The 15,829-nt window shown below is 40.7% G+C and overlaps 1 protein-coding gene and 1 long non-coding RNA gene across 4 annotated transcripts; both read left to right on the plus strand.

Moving 5' to 3' along the window:
- Nucleotides 1-2,737: 2,737 nt before the first annotated feature.
- On the plus strand, nt 2,738-6,530 carry LOC146558488 (uncharacterized). Of its 2 annotated transcripts, none has more exons than XR_014888472.1 (4): nt 2,738-2,948; nt 3,083-3,309; nt 4,303-4,349; nt 4,544-6,530. It is a non-coding gene; the product is annotated as an uncharacterized LOC146558488 (long non-coding RNA). The 2 variants fall into 2 exon arrangements; XR_014888471.1 differs by having other exon boundaries at nt 2,744-2,948; nt 3,152-3,309; nt 4,544-6,527.
- A 387-nt stretch (nt 6,531-6,917) lies between these two features.
- LOC146558489 (protein NLRC3-like) lies at nt 6,918-15,567 on the plus strand. Of its 2 annotated transcripts, none has more exons than XM_085245969.1 (11): nt 6,918-7,086; nt 7,230-7,456; nt 8,450-8,496; nt 8,691-8,793; nt 9,293-9,430; nt 9,522-9,620; nt 9,707-9,788; nt 10,163-10,385; nt 11,743-13,582; nt 14,032-14,078; nt 14,316-15,567. In XM_085245969.1, the coding sequence occupies exons 3-11, from the start codon at nt 8,472-8,474 to the stop codon at nt 14,849-14,851; spliced, it is 3,093 nt and encodes a 1,030-aa protein (XP_085102095.1). In that variant the 5' UTR covers nt 6,918-7,086; nt 7,230-7,456; nt 8,450-8,471; the 3' UTR covers nt 14,852-15,567. The 2 variants fall into 2 exon arrangements, with proteins under 2 accessions (XP_085102095.1, XP_085102094.1); XM_085245968.1 differs by having other exon boundaries at nt 7,299-7,456.
- Nucleotides 15,568-15,829: the final 262 nt, after the last annotated feature.

The raw sequence follows: 15,829 nt of genomic DNA on the forward strand, positions 1-15,829 counted from the left end.
AGGTGGTGATCAGTGCCAAACATGGAATGATGCAGTGAACACAGCGTAGGGTCATGTGTTAGTGGTGGGAACAGTCATACGGTTATTGTTCATGTGTCCAACAGAAGAGGGGAAGAAACTGTTCTTATGGCGAGAGGTTCTGGTGCGAATGGACCGGAGCCTCCTGCCTGAGGGGAGCAGGTCAAACAGACTGTGTCCAGGGTGAGAAGGGTCAGCTGAGATCCGAGCTGCACGCCGCAGTGTCCTGGAGGTGTACAGGTCCTGCAGAGATGGGAGTCTGCAGCCAATCACCTTCTCAGCAGAGCGCACAACACGCTGCAGTCTCTGTTTGTCCCTGATAGTGGCTCCAGCGTACCACACGGTGATGGAGGAGGTGAGGATGGACTCGATGATTGCAGTGTAGAATTGCATCATCGTCCGTGTTGGCAGGTTGAATTTCTTCAGCTGCCTCAGGAAGTACATCCTCTGCTGGGCTTTCTTTATGACGGAGGTGATGGTGGGCTCCCACTTCAGGTCCTGGGTGATGGTGGTACCCAGGAAGCAGAATGAGTCCACAGAGGTGATGGGGGTGTCAGTCAGGATGATGGGGGGGAGTGGAGCTGTGTGCTTCCTGAAGTCCACAATAATCTCCACTGTCTTCTGGGCATTCAGCACCAGGTTGTTGTGGCTGCACCAGGACACCAGACGTTCAACCTCCCTCCTGTAGGCAGACTCATCCCCGTCCGAGATGAGTCCAATAACGGTGGTGTCATCTGCAAACTTGATTAGCTTGACAGACTGGTGGGTGGAGGTGCAGCAGTTAGTATACAGGGAGACGAGCAGGGGAGAAAGAACACAGCCCTGAGGGGAGCCGGTGCTGATGGTCTGGGAGTCCGAGACATTCTTTCCCAGCCTCACATGCTGCTTCACTACAGTTTATGATTATGTTCATGTGTTTAATGTCCCAGGCAACATGTGGAGGAGGTTTTAATGGAGAACCAGAACTTCTTGTTTAAATTGGGGCTATTAAAGCATAAAGACTTTTGCAGAGTCTGTGTACAGAGTATGCTAATTAACCAGTGATCATTAAAGGGGCTGTAAGTAAAGCCAAAAGTTAGAATCCAATCACATAATCGTGTAATTAATAAGCAGCTCTAGGAGCCGCTGTTTCTCTGGCTTTTCTGTTAATGTTTGACCAACACGACTTTTCAAAGAGTATTCAATTGAATTTCTTGTGGAATTAAAATCTATTTTTAAGTGTTCATTTTAAGAGCTAACTTACTCCTTCATAACAACCTTAAGTTAGCATTCAGGGTGTGGGTGCTTTGACTGACAGGTAGGAGATACTAGAATGTCATGATGGTTGACCAATCACAGGGAGGTTTTAATCACCTGTCTGAAGCCTTGGTTATTTAAAGGCCATTAACTCTCTGATGATGATTGATGTTTGAGCTTTTTTCCTGCTATACTCTCTCAACACTGTAAAAATGAAAGCCTGCTCTTCTTAAGCTCAAACTGTTGAATGATGCGGAGAGGCGGATGCTGTCCAAGATAAAGACAATGTTGGATAACACCTCCCACCCACTCCATGACATGTTGGTCAGTCACAGGAGCTCGTTCAGTGAGAGACTGAGATTACCGAAAAGCACCACTGAACGACACAGGAAATCATTCCTGCCTGTGGCCATCTCCCTGTACAACGCATCCACTTAACACACTGTTTGCTGCTACAGCTACACATGTTTCTTTTCCAACTATTTATTTATAAGTGACTTATGTATGTATGTATGTATATATATGTATATATTGTACTATTCTTAGTTAGCGTATTGTCTGTCTTGTCTTAATGTTGGTTTAAAATGGAGCACTGTAACAAAAAATAATTTCCCCCAGGGATCAATAAAGTATTCTGATTCTGATTCTGATTCTGAAACAGTTTCAGGTGTTTTTCTCCCGAATGAGGCAGTAAAACATCTTTGATTACTCACACAGGACCTTCTTACACCTGCTGAGATAAACAGAGATGGATCTCACGTAATTAAGAACACATTACGCTGCTCTTATCATACAAAAATGCAGCAGGTATTTTCTCTCAGTCTTGGCAGACACAAGACAACATATAAAATTTAATCCTGTTATTAATGTTTCTGTAACATGAAGCTTGGAACAGAACCGTCTGTGAAATAATGTTTTTATGATGTCATGAATGCCAAACATTCATAATGTAAAGCATCAAATAAGGACATTTACTTTGTAGATATGTTTAACTACTTCAACAATTAAAAGCAACCTGTGAACACCACCGCTGACTTTTTAAGTACTGATTACTGAACACTTGTTTCACATTTTCATGAAGTTAAATATAAAAGAACTACGAGACTATGAAAGGTCTTCATAGTCCCCCATAACTAAAGCGTTTCTGCCATTTTCACTTGGGACATGACAGCCTGAGACTGATAAGCGTATTCTTCTCTGCTGCCTTGGCAATACCTCAATGCTTCAGGGAGATGTGGGAGTCTTTGCACCTCTGTGCAGACTGCTGCATCCATGACTTCAAATAACAAATCAATGGATCAGTCTATGGATGGATAATGCGTGGTAGAACGGATGGATGGATGAATGATAGATGATAGGTATATGGATGGATGGATGGATGGATGGGTGGATATGAGCTGGTTTGTAGCCAGTTTGTGTTTCCAGTCTCATAAAGAAATTTTTCCAGTTTCACTGCTTTTATTTGAGTTTAGTCCTGCAGTGCTGCCTGTAGGTAATGGTGTAGAGGTTGTGTAGCAGTGCCATCTACTGACTGCAGCCAGAACTACACTGAGACCACAGAGACTCATGACGTATTGTAATTTTGTTCATGCTCAACACATAACAAGTGAAGGTATTGCAGAAGTGGCTTGAGCCTGACATCGTTCTAATGGCTGGTTTTTCTAGTGGGTTTATGGACTCATCATGATGTGATGGTTAGTGAATGTTTTCAGTATATGCTGCGTTGTTTTCAGACTGAGGTGTGTGTGTGTGTGTGTGTGTGTGTGTGTGTGTGTGTGTGTGTTGCTTAATAAAAGCCTTCTTTGCTCTTTTTTTTTTGTGTTATCAGAACTTTATGATGCAGCTGATAAGGACTCGTGCTGTGTGTACTTGTGTGACTTCTGCTCTTTATTCCAAGGGTCATGGTGCAGTTTTCAGGTTTCCTTAAGGAAGACTTCAGTTTGTAGATAAATCCAGAGAGCTGAGACTGTGTGTGAATCTCCTGCTCTCTGCATGTTTCCCGTTGAAGCTGTGGATTCACTTAAGCTTCATGCAGATTATTTTCTCCATCAGAAGGTAACGTACTTTAACTCTGAACACAAAACCTAACAAAATCAACCTGCAGACTTATTTTGTTCGGTGTTCATTATGATCATTTGATCAGTTCAAACATTTTTAGTATTTTAACACCAAACTGAGCAAAGTTACACAAAGTGAGATGTTTATTGTTAACGATTGGGAGACTTTAACTTTGACCTGGCAGGTGGTGTTACTGAGAAACAGCAAGGTTCAAAGTTCTTTACATGGAGCTACAAAAATATTGTTAACATTTATCACTGATTAACAAATCATGACTCACCTGCAGCCAGGAGAAAAGAATCAAACAGGACCATTGAATATAAAATGATTAATCTCAGCAGGAAGGATTTTAATGTTTAATCAAATGTGTTCATGTTCAGGTTCATAAAGTTTTTATGCAGATATCTGAAGTGTTTTATAAAACTCTGAACATTTCCATGGACTTGTTGCCATGTGAGAAATGCTTCATGTTTCATGTTGATGATAAATTTGAATCAACGCTTTTTATAAAGTTATCTTTTTAGCATTTTTATTAAATCATAAATACCATAAAGAGAGAAAATTCATTAGTTTTCACCATGTCTTCTATAAACCAGGCTGAATGATACATGAAGACTGCGCTCTAAAAATCTTCAGCAAACTTAATTGTTTTAGAAAATCCTCATCATAAACAAACTGTAGCAACAAAATCATCTACAAATGTTATTTGGATGTTTTCTTTTCCTGACAGAAGTTATGAAGAACACAACCTCATAATTCAAAATGCACTGATGGAAAAACAAAAAAACATGTTTCTTTTAGTATTACTGCACCTTAAACCATGATGACATCACTGTTTGAACAAATTAAGCTCCTACTGAAGCAGCTGGGCTCTGCTCTTTGTAGTATGAAGGTTTCACTGACCTGCAGTCTGACCGGCTCTGATGGTGATTATGAGAATGTAACAGAGCCCTTGGGTTAAAGCAGCTTCTCTCTGTGTTTCCTCTAAAGGTGAAGATAGAACAACTCTGTAATGGACGTGGACCTGAATCTGGGTGGTGAGGATTTTCTTTATTCTGTCGTGCAGCTGACTTGTCTGCTGCTCCACACGAGAGCAGACACCATTCTTAAGAAAGAAATGATATATCATATGACTTCCATTTTCTGCAGCTAGTCTTGGTATACACAGCAACACAGTCTGAAGTATAAATGTTGTTGTGCTGACTGAGCGTGTTGTTGTGTCTGTGTGAAGGTGTGTTCTCTTCTGTGGATCAGTGTGAGCACAGAAAGGAGGGAGTCCCTAACTCTGCATCCACTCTGTGTGGGGAACATGAGAGCCAGATCAAACCTCAGAGGTGAGAGGACCGTCTCTAACTGTCAGGACTCTTCTCCAGGTCACAGCTCAGCTCTCCCATCACAAAATCAATATTGAATCAGTGTGTAACTTTCCCAGAACAATGTCGGACTCTGTAGTTTTCTCTGGTCCCCTGTGACATATGAAGCTGCATGTTCTCCTTAAATTGCTGGCTGTCTAGATAGTTGGGAAACTTTCTGAAGGAAACCTGGTCTTATTAGGAGAGACGGCATCCATCCCACTTTGGATGGAGCAGCTCTCATTTCTAGAAATCTGGTCAAATTTATCAAACCCCCCAAACTGCTTCCTAATTGAGACCAGGAAGCAGAGCTGCAGCTTCTTAATGAACCAGCTTGGATTCACTGTCAATAAGTGCTGGAGTTTGTTTAAAATATTCCAGCATCTTTCCTGTACAACATTAAGCACTTTGAAGTAACTGTTGGAACTGAATCTTCATCGTCACGATTCGTGCTCTGAGCACTATATGTGTTGAGTTTTTCCTTCCCACTGTTGCAAAACACTTCTTGTTTAAATTGGGGCTATTAAAGCATAAAGACTTTTGCAGAGTCTGTGTACAGAGTATGCTAATTAACCAGTGATCATTAAAGGGGCTGTAAGTAAAGCCAAAAGTTAGAATCCAATCACATAATCGTGTAATTAATAAGCAGCTCTAGGAGCCGCTGTTTCTCTGGCTTTTCTGTTAATGTTTGACCAACACGACTTTTCAAAGAGTATTCAATTGAATTTCTTGTGGAATTAAAATCTATTTTTAAGTGTTCATTTTAAGAGCTAACTTACTCCTTCATAACAACCTTAAGTTAGCATTCAGGGTGTGGGTGCTTTGACTGACAGGTAGGAGATACTAGAATGTCATGATGGTTGACCAATCACAGGGAGGTTTTAATCACCTGTCTGAAGCCTTGGTTATTTAAAGGCCATTAACTCTCTGATGATGATTGATGTTTGAGCTTTTTTCCTGCTATACTCTCTCAACACTGTAAAAATGAAAGCCTGCTCTTCTTAAGCTCAAACTGTTGAATGATGCGGAGAGGCGGATGCTGTCCAAGATAAAGACAATGTTGGATAACACCTCCCACCCACTCCATGACATGTTGGTCAGTCACAGGAGCTCGTTCAGTGAGAGACTGAGATTACCGAAAAGCACCACTGAACGACACAGGAAATCATTCCTGCCTGTGGCCATCTCCCTGTACAACGCATCCACTTAACACACTGTTTGCTGCTACAGCTACACATGTTTCTTTTCCAACTATTTATTTATAAGTGACTTATGTATGTATGTATGTATATATATGTATATATTGTACTATTCTTAGTTAGCGTATTGTCTGTCTTGTCTTAATGTTGGTTTAAAATGGAGCACTGTAACAAAAAATAATTTCCCCCAGGGATCAATAAAGTATTCTGATTCTGATTCTGAAACAGTTTCAGGTGTTTTTCTCCCGAATGAGGCAGTAAAACATCTTTGATTACTCACACAGGACCTTCTTACACCTGCTGAGATAAACAGAGATGGATCTCACGTAATTAAGAACACATTACGCTGCTCTTATCATACAAAAATGCAGCAGGTATTTTCTCTCAGTCTTGGCAGACACAAGACAACATATAAAATTTAATCCTGTTATTAATGTTTCTGTAACATGAAGCTTGGAACAGAACCGTCTGTGAAATAATGTTTTTATGATGTCATGAATGCCAAACATTCATAATGTAAAGCATCAAATAAGGACATTTACTTTGTAGATATGTTTAACTACTTCAACAATTAAAAGCAACCTGTGAACACCACCGCTGACTTTTTAAGTACTGATTACTGAACACTTGTTTCACATTTTCATGAAGTTAAATATAAAAGAACTACGAGACTATGAAAGGTCTTCATAGTCCCCCATAACTAAAGCGTTTCTGCCATTTTCACTTGGGACATGACAGCCTGAGACTGATAAGCGTATTCTTCTCTGCTGCCTTGGCAATACCTCAATGCTTCAGGGAGATGTGGGAGTCTTTGCACCTCTGTGCAGACTGCTGCATCCATGACTTCAAATAACAAATCAATGGATCAGTCTATGGATGGATAATGCGTGGTAGAACGGATGGATGGATGGATGGGTGGATATGAGCTGGTTTGTAGCCAGTTTGTGTTTCCAGTCTCATAAAGAAATTTTTCCAGTTTCACTGCTTTTATTTGAGTTTAGTCCTGCAGTGCTGCCTGTAGGTAATGGTGTAGAGGTTGTGTAGCAGTGCCATCTACTGACTGCAGCCAGAACTACACTGAGACCACAGAGACTCATGACGTATTGTAATTTTGTTCATGCTCAACACATAACAAGTGAAGGTATTGCAGAAGTGGCTTGAGCCTGACATCGTTCTAATGGCTGGTTTTTCTAGTGGGTTTATGGACTCATCATGATGTGATGGTTAGTGAATGTTTTCAGTATATGCTGCGTTGTTTTCAGACTGAGGTGTGTGTGTGTGTGTGTGTGTGTGTGTGTGTGTGTGTGTGTGTGTGTGTGTGTTGCTTAATAAAAGCCTTCTTTGCTCTTTTTTTTTGTGTTATCAGAACTTTATGATGCAGCTGATAAGGACTCGTGCTGTGTGTACTTGTGTGACTTCTGCTCTTTATTCCAAGGGTCATGGTGCAGTTTTCAGGTTTCCTTAAGGAAGACTTCAGTTTGTAGATAAATCCAGAGAGCTGAGACTGTGTGTGAATCTCCTGCTCTCTGCATGTTTCCCGTTGAAGCTGTGGATTCACTTAAGCTTCATGCAGATTATTTTCTCCATCAGAAGGTAACGTACTTTAACTCTGAACACAAAACCTAACAAAATCAACCTGCAGACTTATTTTGTTCGGTGTTCATTATGATCATTTGATCAGTTCAAACATTTTTAGTATTTTAACACCAAACTGAGCAAAGTTACACAAAGTGAGATGTTTATTGTTAACGATTGGGAGACTTTAACTTTGACCTGGCAGGTGGTGTTACTGAGAAACAGCAAGGTTCAAAGTTCTTTACATGGAGCTACAAAAATATTGTTAACATTTATCACTGATTAACAAATCATGACTCACCTGCAGCCAGGAGAAAAGAATCAAACAGGACCATTGAATATAAAATGATTAATCTCAGCAGGAAGGATTTTAATGTTTAATCAAATGTGTTCATGTTCAGGTTCATAAAGTTTTTATGCAGATATCTGAAGTGTTTTATAAAACTCTGAACATTTCCATGGACTTGTTGCCATGTGAGAAATGCTTCATGTTTCATGTTGATGATAAATTTGAATCAACGCTTTTTATAAAGTTATCTTTTTAGCATTTTTATTAAATCATAAATACCATAAAGAGAGAAAATTCATTAGTTTTCACCATGTCTTCTATAAACCAGGCTGAATGATACATGAAGACTGCGCTCTAAAAATCTTCAGCAAACTTAATTGTTTTAGAAAATCCTCATCATAAACAAACTGTAGCAACAAAATCATCTACAAATGTTATTTGGATGTTTTCTTTTCCTGACAGAAGTTATGAAGAACACAACCTCATAATTCAAAATGCACTGATGGAAAAACAAAAAAACATGTTTCTTTTAGTATTACTGCACCTTAAACCATGATGACATCACTGTTTGAACAAATTAAGCTCCTACTGAAGCAGCTGGGCTCTGCTCTTTGTAGTATGAAGGTTTCACTGACCTGCAGTCTGACCGGCTCTGATGGTGATTATGAGAATGTAACAGAGCCCTTGGGTTAAAGCAGCTTCTCTCTGTGTTTCCTCTAAAGGTGAAGATAGAACAACTCTGTAATGGACGTGGACCTGAATCTGGGTGGTGAGGATTTTCTTTATTCTGTCGTGCAGCTGACTTGTCTGCTGCTCCACACGAGAGCAGACACCATTCTTAAGAAAGAAATGATATATCATATGACTTCCATTTTCTGCAGCTAGTCTTGGTATACACAGCAACACAGTCTGAAGTATAAATGTTGTTGTGCTGACTGAGCGTGTTGTTGTGTCTGTGTGAAGGTGTGTTCTCTTCTGTGGATCAGTGTGAGCACAGAAAGGAGGGAGTCCCTAACTCTGCATCCACTCTGTGTGGGGAACATGAGAGCCAGATCAAACCTCAGAGGTGAGAGGACCGTCTCTAACTGTCAGGACTCTTCTCCAGGTCACAGCTCAGCTCTCCCATCACAAAATCAATATTGAATCAGTGTGTAACTTTCCCAGAACAATGTCGGACTCTGTAGTTTTCTCTGGTCCCCTGTGACATATGAAGCTGCATGTTCTCCTTAAATTGCTGGCTGTCTAGATAGTTGGGAAACTTTCTGAAGGAAACCTGGTCTTATTAGGAGAGACGGCATCCATCCCACTTTGGATGGAGCAGCTCTCATTTCTAGAAATCTGGTCAAATTTATCAAACCCCCCAAACTGCTTCCTAATTGAGACCAGGAAGCAGAGCTGCAGCTTCTTAATGAACCAGCTTGGATTCACTGTCAATAAGTGCTGGAGTTTGTTTAAAATATTCCAGCATCTTTCCTGTACAACATTAAGCACTTTGAAGTAACTGTTGGAACTGAATCTTCATCGTCACGATTCGTGCTCTGAGCACTATATGTGTTGCATTTAAGGGTAAAGCAGCAGGTTGGACCAGACTCTGCCGGACCTGGAGCTGATCCTGAACCGGGTTGGGTGTCTGAATCCCTGAATAGAGAACGGGTCATGAACATTTACACTCCCATCTCTCAGATGCCATTCTCTGACAAAACGTGAGCTTTGACTGAAAACTACATTTCTTTCTGTCGTTTCTAGAAGCTTCTATAAACCTCTGCTTATAATGTGTCTATTTTATGTTTCAAGACCAAATAAAAAGCAGACATTTGATCCTTGTGTAACCACATGTCTGACTGTGACATCCAGTGGCTCCATCAACCGTGAAATTAAATTTAAAGGCTCAACGTAAGGATGAAAATTTGATTATCATTTGATATTTTTAGAATATACGGTGTATGAAATGTATCCTGTTTTTTCTGACATTTCCACAGAGACGAGCAGCAGCAGAATTTAAAGGTTCCCCATCACCAGCCTGATAGTGGGCACCAAACAGCTCTGCAGGACATATTTATGGTATGTAAGCACAGAAAACACATATCACCATGGAGAAATACTGCAGTGTTTCTGCTTAATACTACTATCAATCAATCTACCTACAATCTTTTTCATCACAGCTCCTGCTGTTTGGGAACAACACTGCTCTCTGCTCTCTTAAATTTAGTTTAGTCCAAAGTTCATGTTTCTGTTTTCATCAGAGCCAGCTGGGGCTTGAAATGTTGTACTCTTTCCAGGTTTGTCATTACTTATATGGTACAAGTAATGACAAAAATATCTCAAAGACAGTGACCGTGACTGAGTTGGTGCTTTTTCTGCACTGAGCACTTCACAGACAGTTAGATATACTAAATGTGGTGTTGTGTTTAACAGAAGCTAACATTTCTTTCTAGCAACTTGAGGAGAACATTATGAGATTTGTGAAGACCGAGCTGAAGAGGTTCCAGGAGGTCCTAAATCCAGATTACAGAGACGGTGGACTTGATCAGAGTGAAGATGAGGGCCTGGGTGGTACAGCTGAAGAGCAGAAGAGCAGCAGAGAGTCATTTCTAAAGATCACACAACACTTCCTGAGGAGAATGAAGCAGGAGGAGCTGGCCGACTGTCTACAAACCAGTAAGATAATTTAAAATAAGATAAGAAATACACCACCCATAAAAGTTTGTTCGGTGACCTCCAGCTCTGGTGGAGAGGAGGTCCAGTTTGCAACCTATTATAGAGCCAGCCTTCATGGTCAGTTTATTTAATCTGCTGGTGTCACCAGCTTCCACTGGTGATAGTGTGATTTTCTTTGCTAAAAGGAACTAAGCGTGTTGTTTTCACTAACACTGGAGTCTCACTATGCTTTTGACAAGCATAGTGAGACTTTTACTGGACTGGAGTCAATCCAGCTGTAAATGTGACAGCTGGGCAGCACAAGTCCTCAGGACCTTAAAACTGACATCACAGTCCAGCAGGGGATGTTTCTCAGTGTGACAAAGGGATAAGCAGTTGTAATGCTCTCCACTTGTCCCAGATGTGTTGACTTTTTTTTTTTTTTTGCATATTATGCACCTTATTCTGTCTCTCTATTTATTTGCTATGATTTGCTATTTGTCAAAGTAACTTTGCTGCACTGACTATCCTGGGTTTGTTTGTGTACGCATTCTGTGGATGGAAAAACAAACTTTCTGCAAATTAAGACAAATACTCAGTTACATGTTTCTTTATACTCTATTATGCTGCAGATTAAGTCATTTTTTTTCATACTTCGTTCTTTGTTTTCAGTCTTTATGTAGGTCAGGTGTGTGGAAAGGCCCCCCTAGCATTTCCTGATTTTAAAGTGCTGATAATGTCAGACATGACATCAACAGGTGGAAACGGGGGGGGGGGGGGGGGGGGGGGGGGAATCCTTCTACCATAGAAATGCTTCCTTTTGCTTCTTTCTAGGTCTGCAGGGGTTTTTTGAATTTGTTTTTTTGTTTTGTTTTTTGTAAATAGAGCCGTTTAGTTGTGTAAATGTGCTAATCAGAAGTGTGAGGAGCTTCAGATGAGGGAGGAGAGGTGAGCTGTGTTATTGCACTCATGTACTTTTGAGTTTTGGTAATTAAGTTAATTAAGTTTCACGTATGATGGAGTTCACTGTAAATTCTCTAAATGTCTGCTGAGTCTGCTTCCTTACCACCTTCCTTGACGTTCGAGTCTGACTACATCACACTCAGATGTCAGGATTCCCTTGATGACAGAAGACTAGTAGTGCGAATGTGTGAAAGGTGTTGTGTGGTGGAGAAGACTTCAGAAATAAAAGTCGAGAAATAAACCTGTTGAAATTATTTATCTTTTTGTTGTCTACAGGCTGCCCACTCATTGTCTGTCACCTTAATCCTAGTGATTTTTTTTGTTCCGCTCCACTCGTTCCTTACATTTTTCGGATCATGTTTTGCTTCCGTAGAACTGCCTGGATAGTAATCATAGTTTTTGTATGTTTCTTTAGGAACCCATGCTGCAGAGTGCCAACGTAAACTGAAAGTTTATCTACAGAAAAACATCCAGTGCATGTTTGAAGGGATCACTAAAGCAGGAAACCCAAATTTTTGTAATCAGATCTACACAGAGCTCTACATCACAGAGGGAGGGACTTCAGAGGTCAATGATGAACATGAGGCCAGACAGATTGAAACAGCATCCAGGAAACCAGACAGACCAGAAGCAACAATCAGACAAGAAGACATCTTTAAAGCCTCACCTGTTAAAGACAAGCCAATCAGAACAGTGCTGACAAAGGGAGTGGCTGGCATTGGGAAAACAGTCCTAACACAGAAGTTCACTCTGGACTGGGCTGAAGACAAAGCCAACCAGGACATCCAGTTCATGTTTCCATTCACTTTCAGAGAGCTGAATGTGCTGAAAGAGAAAAAGTTCAGCTTGGTGGAACTTGTTCATTACTTCTTTACTGAAACCAAAGAAGCAGGAATCTGGAGCTTTGAAGACTTCCAGGTTGTGTTCATCTTTGATGGTCTGGATGAGTGTCGACTTCCTCTGGACTTCCACAACACTACAATTTTGACTGATGTTACAGAGTCCACCTCAGTGGATGTGCTGCTGATAAACCTCATCAGGGGGAAACTGCTTCCTTCTGCTTGCCTCTGGATAACCACACGACCTGTAGCAGCCAATCAGATCCCTTCTGACTGTGTTGACATGGTAACAGAGGTCAGAGGATTCACTGACCCACAGAAGGAGGAGTACTTTAGGAAGAGATTCAGAGATGAAGAAAAATCCAGCATGATCATCTCCCACATAAAGACATCACGAAGCCTCCACATCATGTGCCACATCCCAGTCTTCTGCTGGATCACTGCTACAGTTCTTGAGGATGTGCTGAAAACCAGTGAGGAAGGTGAGTTGCCCAAGACCCTGACTGAGATGTACATCCACTTCCTGGTGGTTCAGTCCAAAGTGAAGAAGGGCAAGTATGATGGAGGAGCTAAGACAAATCAATCCTGGAGTCTAGAGAGCAGGAAGCTGATCAAGTCTCTGGGAAAACTGGCTTTTGATCAGCTGCAGAAAGGAAACCTGATCTTCTATGAATCAGACCTGAAAGAGTGTGGCATCAATATCACAGCAGCCTCAGTGTACTCAGGAGTGTTCACACAGATCTTTAAAGAGGAGAGAGGACTGTACCAGGACAAGGTGTTCTGCTTCATCCATCTGAATGTTCAGGAGTTTCTGGCTGCTCTTCATGTCCATCTGACCTTCATCAACTCTGGAGTTGATCTGTTAGAAGAAGAACAAACATCATCTCTGTTGTCTAAAGTAAGACCCAAATCTAAACTCAAACATCTCCATGAGAGTGCTGTGGACAAAGCCCTAAAGAGTCCAAATGGACACCTGGACTTGTTCCTGCGGTTTCTCCTGGGTCTTTCCCTGCAGACCAATCAGAGTCTCTTACAAGGCCTGCTGACACAGACAGGAAGTAGCTCAGAGACCAATCAGGAAACAGTCCAGTACATCAAGAAGAAACTCCGCAAGAAACTGTCTGCAGGGAAATGTATTAATCTGTTCCACTGTCTCAACGAGCTGAATGATCGTTCTCTGGTGGAGGAGATCCAACAGTCCCTGATTTCAGGAAGTCTCTCCAAAGATGAGCTGTCTCCCTCTCAGTGGTCAGCTCTGGTCTTCATCTTACTGTCATCAGAAGAAGATCAGGATGTGTTTGACTCAAAGAAATACTCAGTTACTGAGGAGGCTCTTCTGAGGCTGCTGCCAGTGGTGAAAACTAATAAATCTCAGCACGTTGATAGACGTATGGAGTATCCGAAACAACTAAAGAGGTAGAAAATGGAAATATAAATTAACATTTTTAAATTATACTCTAAACCAATTGCTGTTTTCATTAATGATACAGTATAGTAGCATACTATGCTAATTCTTTTTGTTAGCAAGTGACTCATAAAAACATTGAACTCGAACGCATTTTCAAAGGTTATTTTTTGGCTTTCACATTTTATAGGATGAAACTATTGAGACCAACATTTTTATGCACTTTTGTTTGTTTTTTTTAAATCAAAGTCAGATTCTTTTGCACTTCTTAGATTCTTAAAACACTTTTGTGGTTTACAATTTGACATCACCAACAAAAGTAACTTGTTCGCCCCCATCAGTAAAATAGCAATTTGATCTAAAACAGTGTCTCATATCAGGAAATTTGAATTCTTTGCATTCATGACTAATGTATTGTGCTTGATAATTTGTATGTCGCTGTCACTATACTTATCTACAGAGTGGACCACAGCACAGAGCAGGTGTTAAGGTTTGCACTGCAAAAATGTAAGTTTGCACTTTTTATTCATCTCTTATTAAATTCAAATTCCTAAATCACTTAAGATGCAAGTGAGAAGCTGATTAGATAATTCAGCTTACTCTCAAAGGTTTTCATTCTGCTGGCACTCTGAAGGGGCACCGATTGTGGAACTGATCTTCTATTCGTGCTTGACTGTGCAAGAATTAAGATCTATAAACTACTATTGTAATGTCTTTGCTTTTACATTGTACTTTCTCTGTTAGACTTCTGCGAACTTGAACTGGACCCAAATACAGCGCACAGAAACCTCAAACTGTCTGACAACAACAGGAGGGTGACACATGTGAGAGCGGTGCAGCCATATCCTGATCATCCAGGCAGATTTGACTACTGGAATCAGCTTCTCTGCAAAAATGAGCTTACAGGTCGCTGTTACTGGGAGATCGAGTGTAGAGGAGTGATTGACGTCGCAGTGACTTACGGACAAATTCAAAGGAGAGGAGACAGCGATGACTGCAAGCTTGGCTCCAACGATCAGTCTTGGAGTCTGAACTGTTGTGAAGATGGTTACCGTGCTTGTCACAACAACTTTAGGAAGGACGTAGATTTGGCCCTACCCTCCTCCGTCTCTAACAGAGTAGCAGTGTATGTGGACTGTCCTGCTGGCACTCTGTCCTTCTACAGAGTCTCCTCTGACAAACTCGTCCACCTCCACACCTTCAACACCACATTCACCGAACCTCTTTATCCTGGTTTTGAAGTGTGGTATGGGTCTTCAGTGTCTCTGTGTTCTGTGTAGGAGGGAGCGTTTCCGCATGAGTGGAAAAATGTTCCCACTGCTGACTGACTGCAGCTGCTTAGACCAGCTAAGAGAATCATGTAGAGATATTTGACTGTTCAAATTCTATTTTAAAGGGCAGAAATGTTTTTAATGTACGAAATTATCAACATAGAAAATCAGTGAATGGAACAGCATTGAAATTTGATGATGTCATGTCAATGCGTGTGTGTGTGTGTGTGTGTGTGTGTGTGTGTGTGTGTGTGTGTGTGTGTATGTTGATAATAATGAATAATGCATATGTTCATAAATGATAACGTGTCATCACGTGGCCCAGGCATTAAGGACGGTCAAACTGTATTTTTTTCTGTTGGCAGAATAACCAGTCATAGTAACCGAAGTCAAGTGTCATACATGCCTTAAAGTCTCTTATCATATCAAATAATGGTACTGCAGTATCGGCAGCACATTGTTTTTCATAGTATTCTCCTCCCACAGAGATTTTGGTGTAACTATAACATGTTGTAACAGGTTCTTCCAGAAATGTTTTTATAGGGTTTCTGATAATCTGAGATCAAAGGATGACTGGATGTCTGAGCATTCCCTTTTTTCTTTTCCATTAAATTTTATATTAAATGTTTATTGTGATTACTAACCTTTTTGTGTGTCTGTCCTGTCTTTTGTACTGTCTGTCATACAGAGTTATTGGTAAAGCCACTGTGCACAGTATGTATATGCAAATTTACTTCAGTTTTACTAAATGCTGAGATGCGTTCAAATACTGAGTGTCTTTGAGATTTTATTTGTGTTTTGAAATGATTTAGGATTCAGTACAGTCATGTCAGCGGTCAGGTTTTGTGAAAATCTTGTGAGCGTGACAACTCACAAACAGTGTTGGGAAGGTCACTTTTAAAATGTATTCCACTACAGATTAGAGATGGACCGATCCAATATTGCGTATCGGTATCGGTCCGATACTGACCTAAATTACTGGATCGG

Source organism: Mchenga conophoros, linkage group LG15 (assembly GCF_057382185.1).
Source record: "Mchenga conophoros isolate Kocher_MC1m ecotype Shallow Benthic linkage group LG15, M_conophoros_male_GT1.1, whole genome shotgun sequence".
NCBI classification, from domain to species: domain Eukaryota; kingdom Metazoa; phylum Chordata; class Actinopteri; order Cichliformes; family Cichlidae; genus Mchenga; species Mchenga conophoros.

What these genes read in the sequence shown, in the direction of transcription:
- LOC146558489 (XM_085245969.1), top strand. Translation starts at nt 8,472, where the DNA reads ATGGACGTGGACCTGAATCTGGGTG. An exon ending in CGTGGACCTGAATCTGGGTG is followed by an intron (nt 8,497 to 8,690) that starts GTGAGGATTTTC and finishes GTCTGTGTGAAG; the next exon opens with GTGTGTTCTCTTCTGTGGAT. An exon ending in ATTAAATTTAAAGGCTCAAC is followed by an intron (nt 9,621 to 9,706) that starts GTAAGGATGAAA and finishes ACATTTCCACAG; the next exon opens with AGACGAGCAGCAGCAGAATT.